This window comes from Aspergillus ambiguus (genome assembly GCF_047715705.1).
Source record: "Aspergillus ambiguus strain CBS 117.58 unplaced genomic scaffold BDV59scaffold_26, whole genome shotgun sequence".
NCBI lineage: Eukaryota > Fungi > Ascomycota > Eurotiomycetes > Eurotiales > Aspergillaceae > Aspergillus > Aspergillus ambiguus.
Genome location: NW_027395539.1, coordinates 226725 through 240724, shown reverse-complemented (window position 1 = coordinate 240724; position 14000 = coordinate 226725). Strand labels below are relative to the sequence as shown.

Here is a 14000-nt window from a genome sequence, read left to right as displayed (position 1 = left end):
GTTTGGGTTTGCACATGGGTAGGTATAATATGACGTGTATTTATCGTATCGTTCAATACTAGACAATTCTATACATTCATCTCCGTGGATGCTCACAACGAAAGCGCTCACAACGAAAGCACCCACACGTCGCCCAGCCTTTGGTTCGACTCATCCAGCCCACCCTGCACAACGATGGTCCTCGCTCCATCTCCGTCCGCGGCAAACCATCCGCGCGGACAAGGGGCCTCGGACCCAGTGACCTGGACCGGTTTCCAGACGCGATCCTCCACATGGAACGCCCACACGTCACCCCGCATCTTCCCGGCGCCCTGATGCCCCAAGGAGCTCGGATCGCACTCACCGAACAACGTGACCAGCCAGAGACCGCTGTCCAATCGGACCGGCAGCAAGGCACTCACGCTCCGCGGACCAGGACCGGCGACCCCGTCCGCCACGAACGCGTGGGTGGACCAGACACCCGTCTGCGGGTCGTACACATCGACGTGGCCGCCCTGCTCGGCCTTGCCGTCGAACCCGTTCATGCGGTAGAGGCGCCCGTCCGCGAAGGCGATGGATGTCCCACCGCGAGGCGGGTCCGGGGCGGCGGGCAGCGCAGTCCATTCGCGGGTCGACAGCCGAAAGGCCCAGAGGTCGGCGAGCCGGCCCTTCTCGGGACATCCGGCGTGGACGTAGAGCGTGTCATTGCCGTCGTTGGCCATGCAGTGGTAGCTGCGGGCTGGCGGGTAGGCCGCAGCGGAGGACGGCGTGATGAGACGCCAGGTCGATGTCGTCGGGGCGAACTCCCAGACTCCGCCATTCTCTTCGATTGGGGCCATGGCCACGCCGCCCCGTCCGGAGAAGAGGTATATCTTCTCGTGGAGGGTGGTCGAGGCGGACCCTACGCGCGGTGACGGGCCGGGAGATGAGGATGTGTCGGCGGGGATGACGGAAGAGGTGTCTATTCAGGTCAGTCGGGGTGGATTGGATGTAGACAGGGAGACGGACGTGGGTGGTCTCTCTGGACGACATGGATGTCGTTGTCCCGGGGCTCGCGGGGGCGCAGTTCACCTCCGAAGATGTAGACATTCTGCGAGGTGAGAGAGACGACTTGCGAGGAGCGTTGGAGGATGTCTGCCGAGATGAGTTTGGACCAGGAAGCGGGCATTGTATCGGCAGTGAGATGTAGATAGAGGTAGGGAGATGTAAATGTAGATGTGATGTCGTGATGGAGGGAGAAGTACAGTGAGTGGGGACCTTGAGGACGCGGGCGTTCATTACCGTAAAGGGAAAGGGTCCCTCTCTCGACGTTCATCATCATCTTCCTCCTCCTCTTCTTCCTCTTCCATTCCATCACACCGGGTATCACTCACTCCACGTCAGAGCGAAGAACTTCTCATACGCGATGATGTCGCTGCCGGGTTGATCTAGACACCACTACCATCTCCCCGGCCATGTCCATCCGTCCTCCGCCAGAGCCTGATATGGCTTCGCATGACCCCTCAGACGCTACCCAGTCTCTTCTGCCACCATCGGACTTGCTGGAGTCGGGAGAGCCATTGAGAAGAACAGAACCGGTGCTGCTCCGACTCTACATCTCGCATTGGTTGTCCACCTGGAACTCCCGCATGTTTGAGTTTGGCTCGGTTTTGTTCCTGGCTTCCATCTTCCCCGGCACTTTACTCTACGCTTCGATCTACGCCCTGGTGCGTTCGTTGTCCGCCGTGGTATTGTCCTCGTGGCTCGGATCCGTGGTGGACCGATCCAACCGTCTGAAAACCATTCGACATTCTATCAGTATGTCTGTTGTCCTCCGCCAAAGGATTCCAGCTGAGACAGGCTAGTCTGGCAGCGATTGCCCGTCGCTGCGTCCTGCGCTTGCTTTATACTTCTTTTGAACTCCAGGCCCCACTCGACCCATCTCACATGGCTGTTGTTTACCGCGGTGGCGTTACTTGCTTGTGCCGAGAAGCTCGCAGCGAGCGCCAATACCGTCTCCGTGGAGAGAGATTGGGTAGGCTGTCTGCGCTCATTCCTACAGACCGTTCTAATATTTGATAGGCTGTTGTCATCTCTGACGCTTTGCAATATCCCAGACAAGGTAGGACCGCATCTGATTGAAACCTGATTGTTCCTGACATTCTTAGACCTCAATGCTTCCATGCGCCGGATTGATCTGATCTGTAAACTCCTTGCACCCGTGGTCATCTCATTCCTAGATGGCTTCTCCACGACGGTGGCCATATGGACAGTCTTGGGAGTGAACCTATCCTGTGTTGTTGTGGAATACATCGCCATTGCCCAGGTAGGCTCAGCGTGTCTGGATCCATGGAGGTAGCTCACATATGTGCAGGTGTACAAAGCTGTACCGGAGCTGGAACGCCACAAGACTGGCTCCGAGAATGAAGCGGAAGATGTAGATACCAGTCTTCACGGGACCCCCCATCGTAGCCGCCAAAGTGTGGTGCGGTACATCCAAAATATTACCGCCCCCTGGAAAGACTACATCGCCAGCCGGGTCTTCTTGGCATCATTTTCGTTAAGCCTTCTGTATTTGACGGTTCTTTCCTTTGGCACGACGATGGTTACCTATCTCCTACACACCGGGTTTAGTGCGTTGGAAGTCAGCCTCATGAGGATCGGAGCGGTGGTGGCGGAGTTGTCCGGAACGTGGGCAGCGCCATGCATCATGGACCGGATAGGACCAATCCGGTCAGGACTCTGGTTCTTGAACTGGCAGTTCATCTGCTTAGCCGCGGCCGTGGCAGGGTTTGCCTTTCTCGAGGGAACGTCGCAGGTGGTTGCCATCAGTCTCATAGTCGGGGTGGCGTTGAGTCGCATTGGACTGTGGGGGTTTGACCTATCTGTTCAATTCCTTGTCCAGGAGGTTGGTCCGCCACTTTTCCCGTTAATTGTAGGATACTTGCTAACTACAGCAGGGTGTTGAAGAGCATGAGAGAGCGCGGTTCTCGTCGACCGAAATGGCGCTCCAGAACACCTTTGAACTACTCTCCTTTGCCACGACGATTGTGTTTCCCCGGCCGGAACAGTTCAAATACCCTGTGTATATCAGCTACGGAGCCATTGGAGTAGCGGCGATTTTCTTTGCAGCATATGTGCGACGTGAACGGGGACATCTACTGCATACGTCAAAGTGTTTTGGGGGCGACAAGGGCATGCGGCCGCTTTCCCATGCATCGGCCTGAGCCATCAATCAATAAAACGTATCCGTGCTTTATAGCCATCTCCTCTCCATCCATGGTAGAGCCCTCCGGCGGCGCGTAGAACTGCCATCTATGACTGGGCGGGACCAACCGAATTGCGGGGAAATTCAACTCCCGTTTCTCCAAGTTTCTTCCGCTTATCCTCTTCCTCTCTCCAACCCACCATGATCGAGTGCCCTCTCCTAGCCCCATTCCACCATGGAGGTTAGTCTCCTCCTTCCTACACCCCCCCCGTGGCCGTCTCTCTGACTGCCACAGACACCCCCTCGAGCCCGTGGTGCTGGCCGTTCGGGTCCCCGCAGACGCACCGGTTGCCTGACCTGCCGAGCTCGCAAAGTCCGCTGTGACGAGGCCAAACCCGTCTGCGCCAATTGTACACGCCTTCGACTGCAATGTGCCTACAAGAATATCATCCCAGGGATTGTCTCCCGGCGCAATAATTCTCAGCGAGACTCCTCCGTCGCCACTGCCAGCAGGACGCCCAGCACGACTCCCTCGTTCTCGGCCGACCCCGCGACCCACCCAGCAGCCCCTGACCGTCCGGACGTGAATTTCTTCGATACGGTCCTGCGACCCGACGAACAGCGTCGTCAACGCTTGTCGCAGTTGTCGCAGGCTCCTGGCGCCCAGGAGAGCGCGCTTTCCGCCGCGTCTCCGGTCCCGGGAACCGGACCGTATGCCGTGGACTTTGCCAACTTTGATATGCTCGGGTTTATCGGGGAGATCACCTCTGACTTCGAGCAGAAACATCTAGACCTGACGAATGGGATGTCGGACTTCCCTTCTGTGGCGACCCGCTCTACCTCCTCTCCGATCAGTCATGGAGCACCCATCGGCGTTGGCCTTCCGGAATCCCAGATCTGGACCACCGCCGGCACGCCGTCCGTCGGGGAGGTCTCTCTCCCCAGCGAGGGCCCCAGCGAGGGTGTTAAAGTCAACTCCTCAGCCGCCGAGCAACCGCCCGTCGACGGAGGTATTTGGCCCGACACGCGAGCATCGTACGAGGAGCAGCTGGTGGCGCAGTTCCTAGAGAGTGAGGCGCCGCCGACGATATTTGGACCCGTCAACTTAGAGTGGCATTTTGTACGGGAGATCATTGTGAGGCAGTCACGCGACTCCAATGCACTCCGGAATAGTCTCTACTGTTATGCGGACCTGCAACAGGCCATGGCGGAAGGTAAACGGTGGAAGTTAGCGCCAACATACCATCAGCACGCGAGCGCCGAGATCCAGACTTGTCTCCTCGGCGAGGTGGGTGAGCCGGTCCTCAAACGGATCTTCACGGCGGTATTCTTGCTTATGCTTTCAGAGGTGCGCACGCCATGACCCCTCAGCCTTATCGATCGTTCATCGGCTAACCTAGAACTCCAGCTGATCGCACCCTCGGAGATGTGGCGCCCTGGCACATCCTTTTTGCACTCCGCATTCCTGCTCCTGCAGCGCTTCCATCGCCAGACGAAATCATGGACCGGGTTCAGCTACCTGATTGTCTCCTGGGTGTCCCTTCTCGACGTCAAAGCGCTCATTGCCGGCCGCGACGGTGACCCGCTCATCGACCTGGGCAGCATCACTACGGACGACACCCCCCTTCTCACGCCACACCCGGAGCGAAAAGCAGACGACCCTGCCAACATCGACTCGGACGACGCCCTCCTCTCGAAGCCGGCCTATCTCATCCACGATGCCATCGTCGGCCCGGCATTCCGGTTCTTCGCGCAAGCGCAACAGGTCATCCGACGTATTGTCTGCATCGACCTGCACCACCGCAGCCGCGGCACGGTCAGCGACGAGTTTGAGGTGCTCCAGATCGCGCACCAAGTGGGCGCCGACCTCGAGTCCCTCTGGAACAGCCGGCCCCGCGTGCTTGACGTGTACGACCGCCCCCAGGACCTCTGCGACACGCTGCGCGCCTCCGTCGCCGCGGAGGTCTGCCGCACCTTCCGCCAGTACCTGGCGAATTTCCTCGCCATTTTCATCTACCTTCACCGCGTCGCCTTTGCAATCTACCCGCGCACCGACCGTGTACACCGCGCCGTTGACCAGATTATCCAGCTGGCCACGGTCGAGTCGACCAGTCGCCGCGGTCAGCCGTCGTCGTCGTCCTCGTCGACGACGACGACAGCGCACCTCCCCGTCAGCTTTATCTGGCCACTATTCGTGGCCGGACTGGAGGGCTCCCTCGAGCAGAGAGCGTGGATCGTGTTGGAGATGCAGCGCATGGCCACAACGGACGACCCTGTCGCCGGGGGCGACGTTGTGCATGGCACCCCCCGACATCCCAATGCCGACAAGGCGTTGTTGTTGCTGGAGGAGATGACCCGTCGGCAGGACACGTCGCGGACGTGGGCGGATTCGCGCTGTGTGCGACGGGAGTTATTTACGGATTTCTTTGTGATGATATGACGGCCTCGCATGTGTATTATAGAGGATTTGAGATTTAAAGGATGTACGACGCCTGAGTGTGTATATAGATCAAGCCCATACGATGCAAAGGAGACGGAAGAACCGATGAATTCATGAGTCATGACTGGACTAGAATGCTATATAGTATATGTACAAAGAGAAGACGGTAAAATCGTGGTATCAAGCTTAGAATTGTTTGACGACACGCTGGAAGCGAGGCGGCTTGCGCATGAACTTCTCGGGCTCGTCGCGCGCGCCCTTCTTCCAGTAGTCGTACTCCATCCAGGCGTTCTCGGGCATCTGGGCCTCGGTGGCCTCGAGGAAGTCGCCCAGGTCCGGGTTGAGCGGGATGACGCCGGTCTCGATGACGTACTGGTCCCAGAGCTTGAGCAGCTGCTGCAGCCGCTGGGGCTCCTGGTCGGCCAGGTCGTGGATCTCGCCCGGGTCGGCGGCGAGGTTGTACAGCTGCCAGCGCTCGGGGCCCTTGGGCTTGGGGATGTAGACGATCTTCCAGTCGCCGAAGCGCAGGGCGGCGCGGCCACACGTCTCCCAGCCCTGGATGAAGTCCTGCTCGTGGATGCGGGCACTGTCGCCGCGCACCCAGGGGTAGAAGCTGCGGCCGCGCATAGAGACGATCTCGCGGCCCTGGTAGGAGGGTGCCGGGTGGGAGACGCCGGCCATGTCCAGGATGGAGGGGGCGAGGTCCATGACGGTGGCGAACTGGTCGGTGATGCCGCCGTTGCGGGCGTGGTCGGCGACGGAGACGGAGGTCGGGAAACGAGCAACGAAGGGCACGCGCACACCGCCCTCGGTGGTGTAGGCCTTGTAGAGGCGGGAGGGGGCAGTGGCGGCCTGGGCCCAGCGAGGGCCGTACCAGATGAACGAGTTGCCGTTGCCCAGGTTCTCCAGCGAGTTGTCGTAGTACTTCTGCAGGTGGGGCATGACGCCGCTCTGGACGAGCGGGTAGGCCTCGTAGGCGGCGCCCTCGGCGCCGTTGTCGGACATGAAACAGACGAAGGTGTTGTCGAGCTCACCGATGGAGGCGAGGTAGTCGACAACCTTGCCGACGTTGGCGTCGATGCACTCGACCATGCCGGCGAAGACCTCCATGGCCGTGCAGGAGAGCTTCTTCTCCTCGGGGGTGTACTCGTCCCAAGGCTTGATTTCGTCGTCGACGACCGGGTGGGCCTCGACGTCCGGACTGACCATGCCGAGCTCCTTGAGGCGCTGGAGACGCTTCTGTCGGAGGGCCTCGGGACCTTCGTCGTAGATGCCCCGGTAGTGTTCGATGTACTCGCGGGGCGCCTGGAGGGGCCAGTGAGGGGCGGTGAAAGGGAGGTAGGCGAAGAAGGGACGGTCCTCGCCCTCGCGGTTGTGCCAATCCTTGAGGTAGTCGACCATCTTGTCGCCATAGCCATCGGACGAGTACCAGCCCTCGGGAAGCTTCTTCACGTACTTGTCGTCCTCCATGTGTAGGGCGATGTAGCTGGCCTCGAGGAAGGTGGGGGTTTCGTCATCACCCTTGAGCTGGGGTTCGTAGGCGTAGTGGTTGGAACAGGCGGGGAGATGGGCGAGAGAACGGTCGAAGCCCCGAGCGTGGGGGGAGTGTTCGGGGGTCAGACCGAGATGCCACTTGCCGGACATGAGGGTGTGGTAACCGGCATCCCGAAGGACTTCGGGCAGAGCGGCAACACGCTCATTCAGGTAGCCCTCATAACCCGGCATACCACGCTGGGGGGCGGTGCTCATCTGGGAGCCCTTGGGGCCGTTCTGACCGGAGATGTTGGTCCATTCGATCAGGTTACCCAAACCGGCAATGTGGTGATCGGTACCGGTCATGATCATGGCACGGGTGGGGCTGAACCAGACTTTAGCCTTTGCGTAAGATCCGGGGGAGGGAAGAGTGAAACATACGAGCATGCAGCGGCGGCATGGAAATCGGTGAATCGCACACCCTTTTGGGCAATACGGTCGATGTTGGGAGTACGGATCTCACCACCGAAGCAGCCAACATCGGAAAACCCGAGGTCGTCAGCGACGATGACGAGGAAATTGGGACGTCTGGGAGTCATGGTGGGGGGAAGAAGGGATCAGGGAGGGGTGGAAAGAGGGAAGACTGAGGGGGATGGAGGAAGAGAGCGAGGGTAACCCGGGGAAAACGACGGGATTTATACATGACGGGGTAGGGAGAGAGAGGGATCGGCTGTCGGCAGGAGGAGGAAACGCGGAGGAGGAAGAGAAGAAGACAAGTGAGGATGTGATGCTGTGCAGATGGCGCGATGCGGGACATGTGTGAGGTGCTCGCCTGTCGGCTATCGCGCCTCATGCGGGAACACCCCACGCGGGACGTCATCCGCGCGCGGGTGCTGAGTCAGCCTCCTTATCCTCTCCCTGTCCAGATGCTTCTTCATACTTCATACTTCCATCTTTCATCCCTGCTACTGCACACTCACCATGAGGGATTATCACCATCTCCCTCAACAGGAGGAGGACCATTCCCCCCCTCCTCCACCCTCTTCATCCTCCCCGCTCGCCCTTCTCCGCATCTCCTGGTTGACAGCTGTCGTCTGTTGCGGGGGGATGCTATTTGGCTACGACTCTGGAGTCATCGGTTCGTCCATTCTCTCCAGGATCCAATGCCTCTCTGGCCAAGTCCTATTGACCCCAGTCTTCCACCAGGCGGTGTTCTCACCTTTGATTCTTTCCTGCGGGACTTTCGCGCGACGCCGGACCTGCAGACCCGCGTCAGCGCCGTTGCTGTTGGCATCCAGCAGGCCGGCGCGCTCCTCGGCTCTCTGGCCATCTGGCCCGTTACCAACCGCTATGGCCGTCGCTATGCCATGATGAGCTGCTCCGCCATCTTCTGCGTGGGCGTTATCTTCGAGGTCCTCAACCTTCACTCCCTTCCGATCTTCTATCTCGGCCGCGTCATCTGTGGCCTGGGTATCGGGGGCTCGGCCACCGTGATCCCCATATATCTCTCCGAAATGAGTCCCACGGACATGCGCGCCCGCCTGGGCAGCTGCTTCCAGTTCACCTTCACCATTGGCATCCTCGTCTCCTACTGGATTGACTACGGGTTGCAGTTCCGCCCCCCCACCCCGGCCCAGTGGCAGATCCCGCTGGCTCTGCAGCTCGTCCCCGGCGCGCTGATGGGGCTGGGCATGCTGACGCTGGACGAAAGTGTGCGCTGGCTCCTGGCCCATGACGATGATGGGGACGTCGGTGCCACCGCCACCGCGTGGTCCAGTTTGGTGTGGATCCGTGCGTCGGACGGGCCGGCCGTGGCGGATGAGTTCGCGCAGATGAAGCGCGCGATCGACGACGACCGCCATGCCACGGCCGGGTTTCACCCACGGGAGCTTCTCGACGCGCCCAACGCGCGCCGGCTCCTCCTCAGCGTCGGGCTCTTCCTCGCCCAACAGTCCACGGGCGCCACGGCGATGGCCTACTTCGGCCCGCAGTTTTTCGCCCTCCTCGTCGGCGACAACCAGTCGCTCACGCTGCTGCTCACCGGCGTGTTCGGCGCCCTTAAGGTCGTCAGCTGTCTCGCCTTCATCGTCTGGGTGGCCGAGCGGTTCGGCCGCCGCCCGCTGCTCATCGGCGGCGCCTTCGCCATGGCCATCTGCATGATCGCTACCGCCGTCGTGCTCAAGACGAACCCGAACTCGCCGGTCGCCGCGGCCGACACCGCGGCGGCGCCTCCCGTGTCGGTCCCGGATATGGTCACCATCGGACTCATCTACCTCGCCATCGTGATCTACAACCTCTCGTGGGGCCCGCTCCCGTGGCCGTGCGCCGCCGAGCTCTTCTCCACACGCATCCGCGAGCCCGGCGTGGCCGTCGGGGTGGCCGCCCAGTGGCTGTCCAACTTCATCTGGTCGTTTAGCACCCCTTACATCATCGCCGGCATCGGCTGGGCGAGCTTCCTCCTCTTCGGCCTGCTGGACGTGGCCATTTCCGCCTTCGCTGCCGTCTGTCTCCCTGAGACGGCCGGGAAGTCGCTTGAGGAGATCGACGCGCTGTTCGAGGCTGCCGCGGCGTCGCACACCCCGGACGAGGAAGAGGACGCCACTGCCCCGTTGACCGGGAAGACCTCCCTGAGTGACGAAAGGGAGGTGCTCGGCGGTTGGAGCCGACGGTCGTCTCAGTGATGAGAGGAGGACTATGGTTAGATCGACATATGCATAGGATGTACGCACGGTCGTGGATCGACTTAGAGTCCAAATTAGAATTATACCCAATTTTTTTTTCCCTTTGCCTATGGATACTAATCGGACAAGCAAGAGTGATCCAATCGAGCCCACGAATTGTGGTGATAACGAGACAACCTCTAGACCGGACGAAGGGGACCGGCCACTGCCAGTAATTATAGGAAAGCAAAGCAAAGAAAGAAAACCACTAATCTCATTTTGCCCGCCAGAAACCGCTAGAACGCACGCCATGGAGATTCCAACACCTGAACGCCAGCGCTCACAATTACCAAACACCAAGATCACCGCTCCCTACATATCGAGCGCACCGAAAATCAAACTTACTAAGAGTCACAACTTGAAAGAAAAGGGCCAGTGACAAGGGGCTACCTTGATAGAAGGCGGCCTCTTGTTTAGAAATCGGCATTGAAGAAATCGTTGAACTCCGCATCCCCTGCGTTGAAGAGAAGGGTGGGATCGCCAAGGCTCGAGGTCGAGTCCGCCCTCGTCAGAGGCAGTGGTTCGAGGGGATGGGCCAATTCGTCGGACGAGGACAGGAGGCCCTCGTTTCCATCGAAGTTAAAGCAGATCATCCCCTGCTCGGTCACGATCGGCAAGCCGGCGAGGAACTGGTCGTTGGATGAGACGGGCGTTTCGACGGACGTCTCAACAGACGGCTCAAGAGACGGTTCAACAGAGGTCTGGACGGAGGTCTGGACGGATGTCTCGACGGGCTCTTTTTGGTCGGCATCGTTCTGGTCGCCATTTTCCTTCGCGCTGATCTGCTTCACCACGCGGCTGTGATGGAGCTTGATGGCTTCGTCGCCGCAGCTGTTATGAGACAGGAGCGCCATGCGCAGACCCAATTTCAGATTCTTGAGGTTGGCGACCTCGGCGCGCAGACGCTTGTTCTTGTTGGCGGCACGGCTGCACGACTCTTCGAGCTGCTTTGCCTGCTCCTTCTTCTTGAGACGGCACTTGCTCGCGGCGAGGCGGTTGCGCTCCAGGAAGTGCCGGCGTTTCGGGTCCTGTTGCTGCTCGGGGTCATCCATCTCCTCGGCCTTGCGCCGTCGACGGGTGCCCGAGGTAGCGGAGGTGGGCGAGGTGGCGGGCAAGTCCGCGGGCGGGCTGTAAGCGGGCATGGCTTTGGTTGGGGGCGGCGGCGGCGGCGGCTGCTGCTGCTCCTGCAGCAGCGGCTGTGGCGGCGCCATGACACCGACGTGGTAGGACGAGACGCCGTACATGTCGGTATGCTGCAGGTAGAGGTGGTTGTCATCGATCGGCGGCGGAGTAGGCTGACCGTTCCGGACATGGGAGTTCTTGGACTTGGATTGGAAAGGATGAGAGGCCGTCGGAGCACCAGAGAAAGAGGGCGTGAAGGTGCTGGGGTAGATGGAGTCGCCTCGGACGGGCTCGGGGTACATGATATTCATATTCATGTTGACGGGGGTGAAATTGGAGAGAGGGAGAGGAGGATAAGACATGATGGGTATGGCGAAGGGGAGAGATAGAGAGGGAGAGAAGCAGAGGAGAGATGGAGGGATGGTCGAGGGGGAAGAGAGAGGGGCAGAGAGGAAAGAAAGTTAGGTAGCGATCCAGGCAGTCACGATGGAGGCCTAGAGCAAGTATCCAAAGTATCAAGAAGGAGACCAGGATCAAAGTCGCAGTCGGAGTCGAAGGAGAGAAGTATAGCGGATCAAAGTGGTAGTATAGCGGGAGGGCTGTATAGAAAATAGTGGGGACAACGACAGCAGCAGCAACAGCACCCTGACCACCGAGAATACAGCGAGGACGAAGGAAACTAAGTCCGAGAGCTCGACCATCAGGTCTCCGGGACGAGAGTTGCAGGTTCCAAGGTCGAGAGGAAGTTGACCCGGCAGTGGGACCGGTGACGTTGGGCAAGACGCCGCGGGGAGGGATCCATGGATAGAAATGCGAGCGTATGCCGGGCGAGAAGGAGAGACAGAGACGAAGACAGAGAACTTGTTTTTCTATCTATCTAGGCCAAACGGTGGACCAGATGTAGTCGCGGGAATTGAGCCCACAGATTGGTCGGGGAAGAGACGATGGTCTGACCAGCTGCAAGTTTGGAACGACCCAGCTGGACCCAGAACGAGAGGCTCGGGATGTCGGAGCAGCTGATGTCAACCGAACGGACAGACGTCCAGGGTACCGCGAATAGCTTCAAAGTCTAGAGCCGGCATGATTGGCGGTAGACTCTTCCGGGCCTCTGCGGATATACTAGAGCTCTACCGGACTCAACAGCCGACGATTCATGGAGCACCGATCGACAGGCTGTCAACTTGCTTGATTTTCCCCGCAGATTCGAGTCATGCATAACCAGACCAGCTCCGACGGACAGAAGTACCTATACCGATAGGGTACCCCGTATGCATCATCTACGGCGTATCACCCTCCACGTCAGCCTCCTGCTCCCCTGTTTTCCCCTCGCCTATCCATGAAAACACCCCCGTCTGTCCCATCCGTCGACTCTCCCAGATCCGTAGCTGGCGACTTACCCCTCTCCAATTCCGCACCAGCAACTCGCCGACCTGTTGGCTCTCCTGTCGTCCCCGCCCATCTTCCCCGTCATCCCCTCCTCCCCTTAACAACCTCCCAAACACTCCGCCCAGTCGCTCGACGCTGGCCAGTCCCGTCCCAAGGTTCCCGCGCAGGCTTCCCGTGATGCTCTGTCTGGATAGTTGCGCGGATCGTTCCGACTCATGAAGCAGCACCGCACAAATCCCAAAAACCGCGCAGATCAGGTTGAGCCGTGGTGCGTCCGTCAACGCCAGCAGAACCAGGGCGATCGCTTTGATTCTGGCCGAGCTGTTTGGCGAGAGTTCCCCCAGACCCCCTCGTCGACCCTCTGCGTCCCCTCCTGACAGCCGTCCACGCGAGATCTTCACCAGCACTTGGTACAGCTGCTCCGATCCGAGGATTCCCCCAGGCAGCCCGGCCAACAGCGCCTTGAATGCCCACGCCACGCCCAGAACGTGCGACGAGCTGCTTCGCGGCGCTTCCTGCTCCAGCACCTGGACCAGCTCCATCGGGATTCGGTCCCCCCGCACCGTGAGCTCAATCCTGTCCTGCTCTTTCTCGGCGGACAGCACTTGCTCGGCAAAGTATGCATACGTTCGCACCGCCACCTTCAAATCCCCCGCATCCACGAACAGATTCCGTACCGTAGGGGCAAAATATCTCAGATACGTCCCGGTCGCCACAAAGCACGCCGGCAGCCGTAACGTCGCCGGTGCGAAATCCGCCGGCAGCGTCAAGAAACTATGGCCCCCAAGCCGAGCCAGCGTTTCCAGGGACTTGCCTCGCAGGGAATTCATCTCGTACGATCGGCTGGGTAAGTGGGCGAACGTCTTCATCCGACGGACGGTCCGTTCCTGCGAGCCACTCCGCTTCAGCTGGAAGCTAGAGCCGATGCTCCGTAGTCTGCCAAAGATTCGGGACCGACGTTTGGTAAGCTTTACTACGCCCACGGGACCGGGACCGTTGACTGCATCCAGGCGCGTCGAATGGGGGGGTTCGCCCAGCGAAGAGGGCTCTAAGTTTTCGTTTGGTGGTAGAAGGTCCAGGTTCAGTTGCACGGCAATCTCGTTAAACGCAATTGTCGCCGTGTGTTGATCGACGCACCCAGACCAGTCGCTACAGTTCGAGCCGGTGTTAAACTCCGAGCCTGTCAGCAACGAGCTTCCATTGGGCGGGGGATTCAGAAATTTGCGGGTATGCTCAGAGGAACTCATCCGACTTGGATTTGTCTCTCCGCTAAAACGGGTCTGAGTTTGGAGGCGAGATTCTGTGGAATCTGTAAATGGGTCTGAACCGGAGATCCGCTCAACCCCTTCCGCATGTTCGTCGAATGGATTCTGGCCTGACTGCGTATCTGGGAGGATTATAGGAATTGATGTGTGTTGGGATGGATGCCGACAGATAGTCACGCTCGTGAGTTCGGAATCCATCGACTCCATGGTATTGTCGCTCACCTTCCGCAATTCCACATCTGGCAAACCATCCGTCGGGAGGGCCACTTGTAGAAGACCCAGCGTTCCGCTAACAGATCGGATGCTGTTCTTGTCGCAGAGGTTGCCCACCGAAGCTGAAGAGATGTGTTGGTCCTGGGGCTTTAGTGGATCTACTTGTGTGCGACGTTGACGCCTGTGTGAGCGTAGAAGCGTCAGAAACCCTGCCG

At 59.6% G+C, this 14000-nt stretch overlaps 7 protein-coding genes across 7 annotated transcripts; 3 read left to right on the top strand and 4 right to left on the bottom strand.

Moving 5' to 3' along the window:
* Positions 1-36: 36 nt before the first annotated feature.
* BDV59DRAFT_71815 (Kelch repeat protein) lies at positions 37-1220 on the bottom strand. The gene is made up of 2 exons (XM_073696973.1): positions 988-1220; positions 37-940 (listed from the first exon to the last, which is right to left on the bottom strand). The coding sequence occupies exons 1-2, from the start codon at positions 1145-1147 to the stop codon at positions 108-110; spliced, it is 993 nt and encodes a 330-aa protein (XP_073546034.1). The 5' UTR covers positions 1148-1220; the 3' UTR covers positions 37-107.
* Positions 1221-1310: 90 nt separating this feature from the next.
* On the top strand, positions 1311-3211 carry BDV59DRAFT_182911 (putative iron-regulated transporter). The gene is made up of 6 exons (XM_073690417.1): positions 1311-1776; positions 1824-1993; positions 2041-2080; positions 2127-2284; positions 2333-2866; positions 2919-3211. Exons 1-6 carry the CDS (start codon positions 1434-1436, stop codon positions 3183-3185), a joined length of 1512 nt encoding a protein of 503 aa, XP_073546033.1. The 5' UTR covers positions 1311-1433; the 3' UTR covers positions 3186-3211.
* Positions 3212-3293: 82 nt separating this feature from the next.
* BDV59DRAFT_71770 (Zn(II)2Cys6 transcription factor) lies at positions 3294-5755 on the top strand. Its single transcript, XM_073696972.1, has 3 exons — positions 3294-3407; positions 3462-4514; positions 4575-5755. Exons 1-3 carry the CDS (start codon positions 3402-3404, stop codon positions 5604-5606), a joined length of 2091 nt encoding a protein of 696 aa, XP_073546032.1. The 5' UTR covers positions 3294-3401; the 3' UTR covers positions 5607-5755.
* BDV59DRAFT_182906 (arylsulfatase) lies at positions 5732-7856 on the bottom strand. The gene is made up of 2 exons (XM_073690416.1): positions 7521-7856; positions 5732-7464 (listed from the first exon to the last, which is right to left on the bottom strand). The coding sequence occupies exons 1-2, from the start codon at positions 7676-7678 to the stop codon at positions 5793-5795; spliced, it is 1830 nt and encodes a 609-aa protein (XP_073546031.1). The 5' UTR covers positions 7679-7856; the 3' UTR covers positions 5732-5792.
* On the top strand, positions 7707-10132 carry BDV59DRAFT_209158 (sugar porter family MFS transporter). The gene is made up of 2 exons (XM_073695347.1): positions 7707-8217; positions 8286-10132. The coding sequence occupies exons 1-2, from the start codon at positions 8061-8063 to the stop codon at positions 9758-9760; spliced, it is 1632 nt and encodes a 543-aa protein (XP_073546030.1). The 5' UTR covers positions 7707-8060; the 3' UTR covers positions 9761-10132.
* An 80-nt stretch (positions 10133-10212) lies between these two features.
* On the bottom strand, positions 10213-11283 carry atfB (bZIP transcription factor atfB; the record flags this gene model as incomplete). The annotated part of the gene is made up of 1 exon (XM_073694318.1): positions 10213-11283. One exon carries the CDS (start codon positions 11281-11283, stop codon positions 10213-10215), a length of 1071 nt encoding a protein of 356 aa, XP_073546029.1.
* A 254-nt stretch (positions 11284-11537) lies between these two features.
* Positions 11538-13758, bottom strand: BDV59DRAFT_182902 (uncharacterized protein). The gene has a single exon (XM_073690415.1). It carries the CDS (start codon positions 13552-13554, stop codon positions 12199-12201), a length of 1356 nt encoding a protein of 451 aa, XP_073546028.1. The 5' UTR covers positions 13555-13758; the 3' UTR covers positions 11538-12198.
* Between the last annotated feature and the right edge of the window lie 242 nt (positions 13759-14000).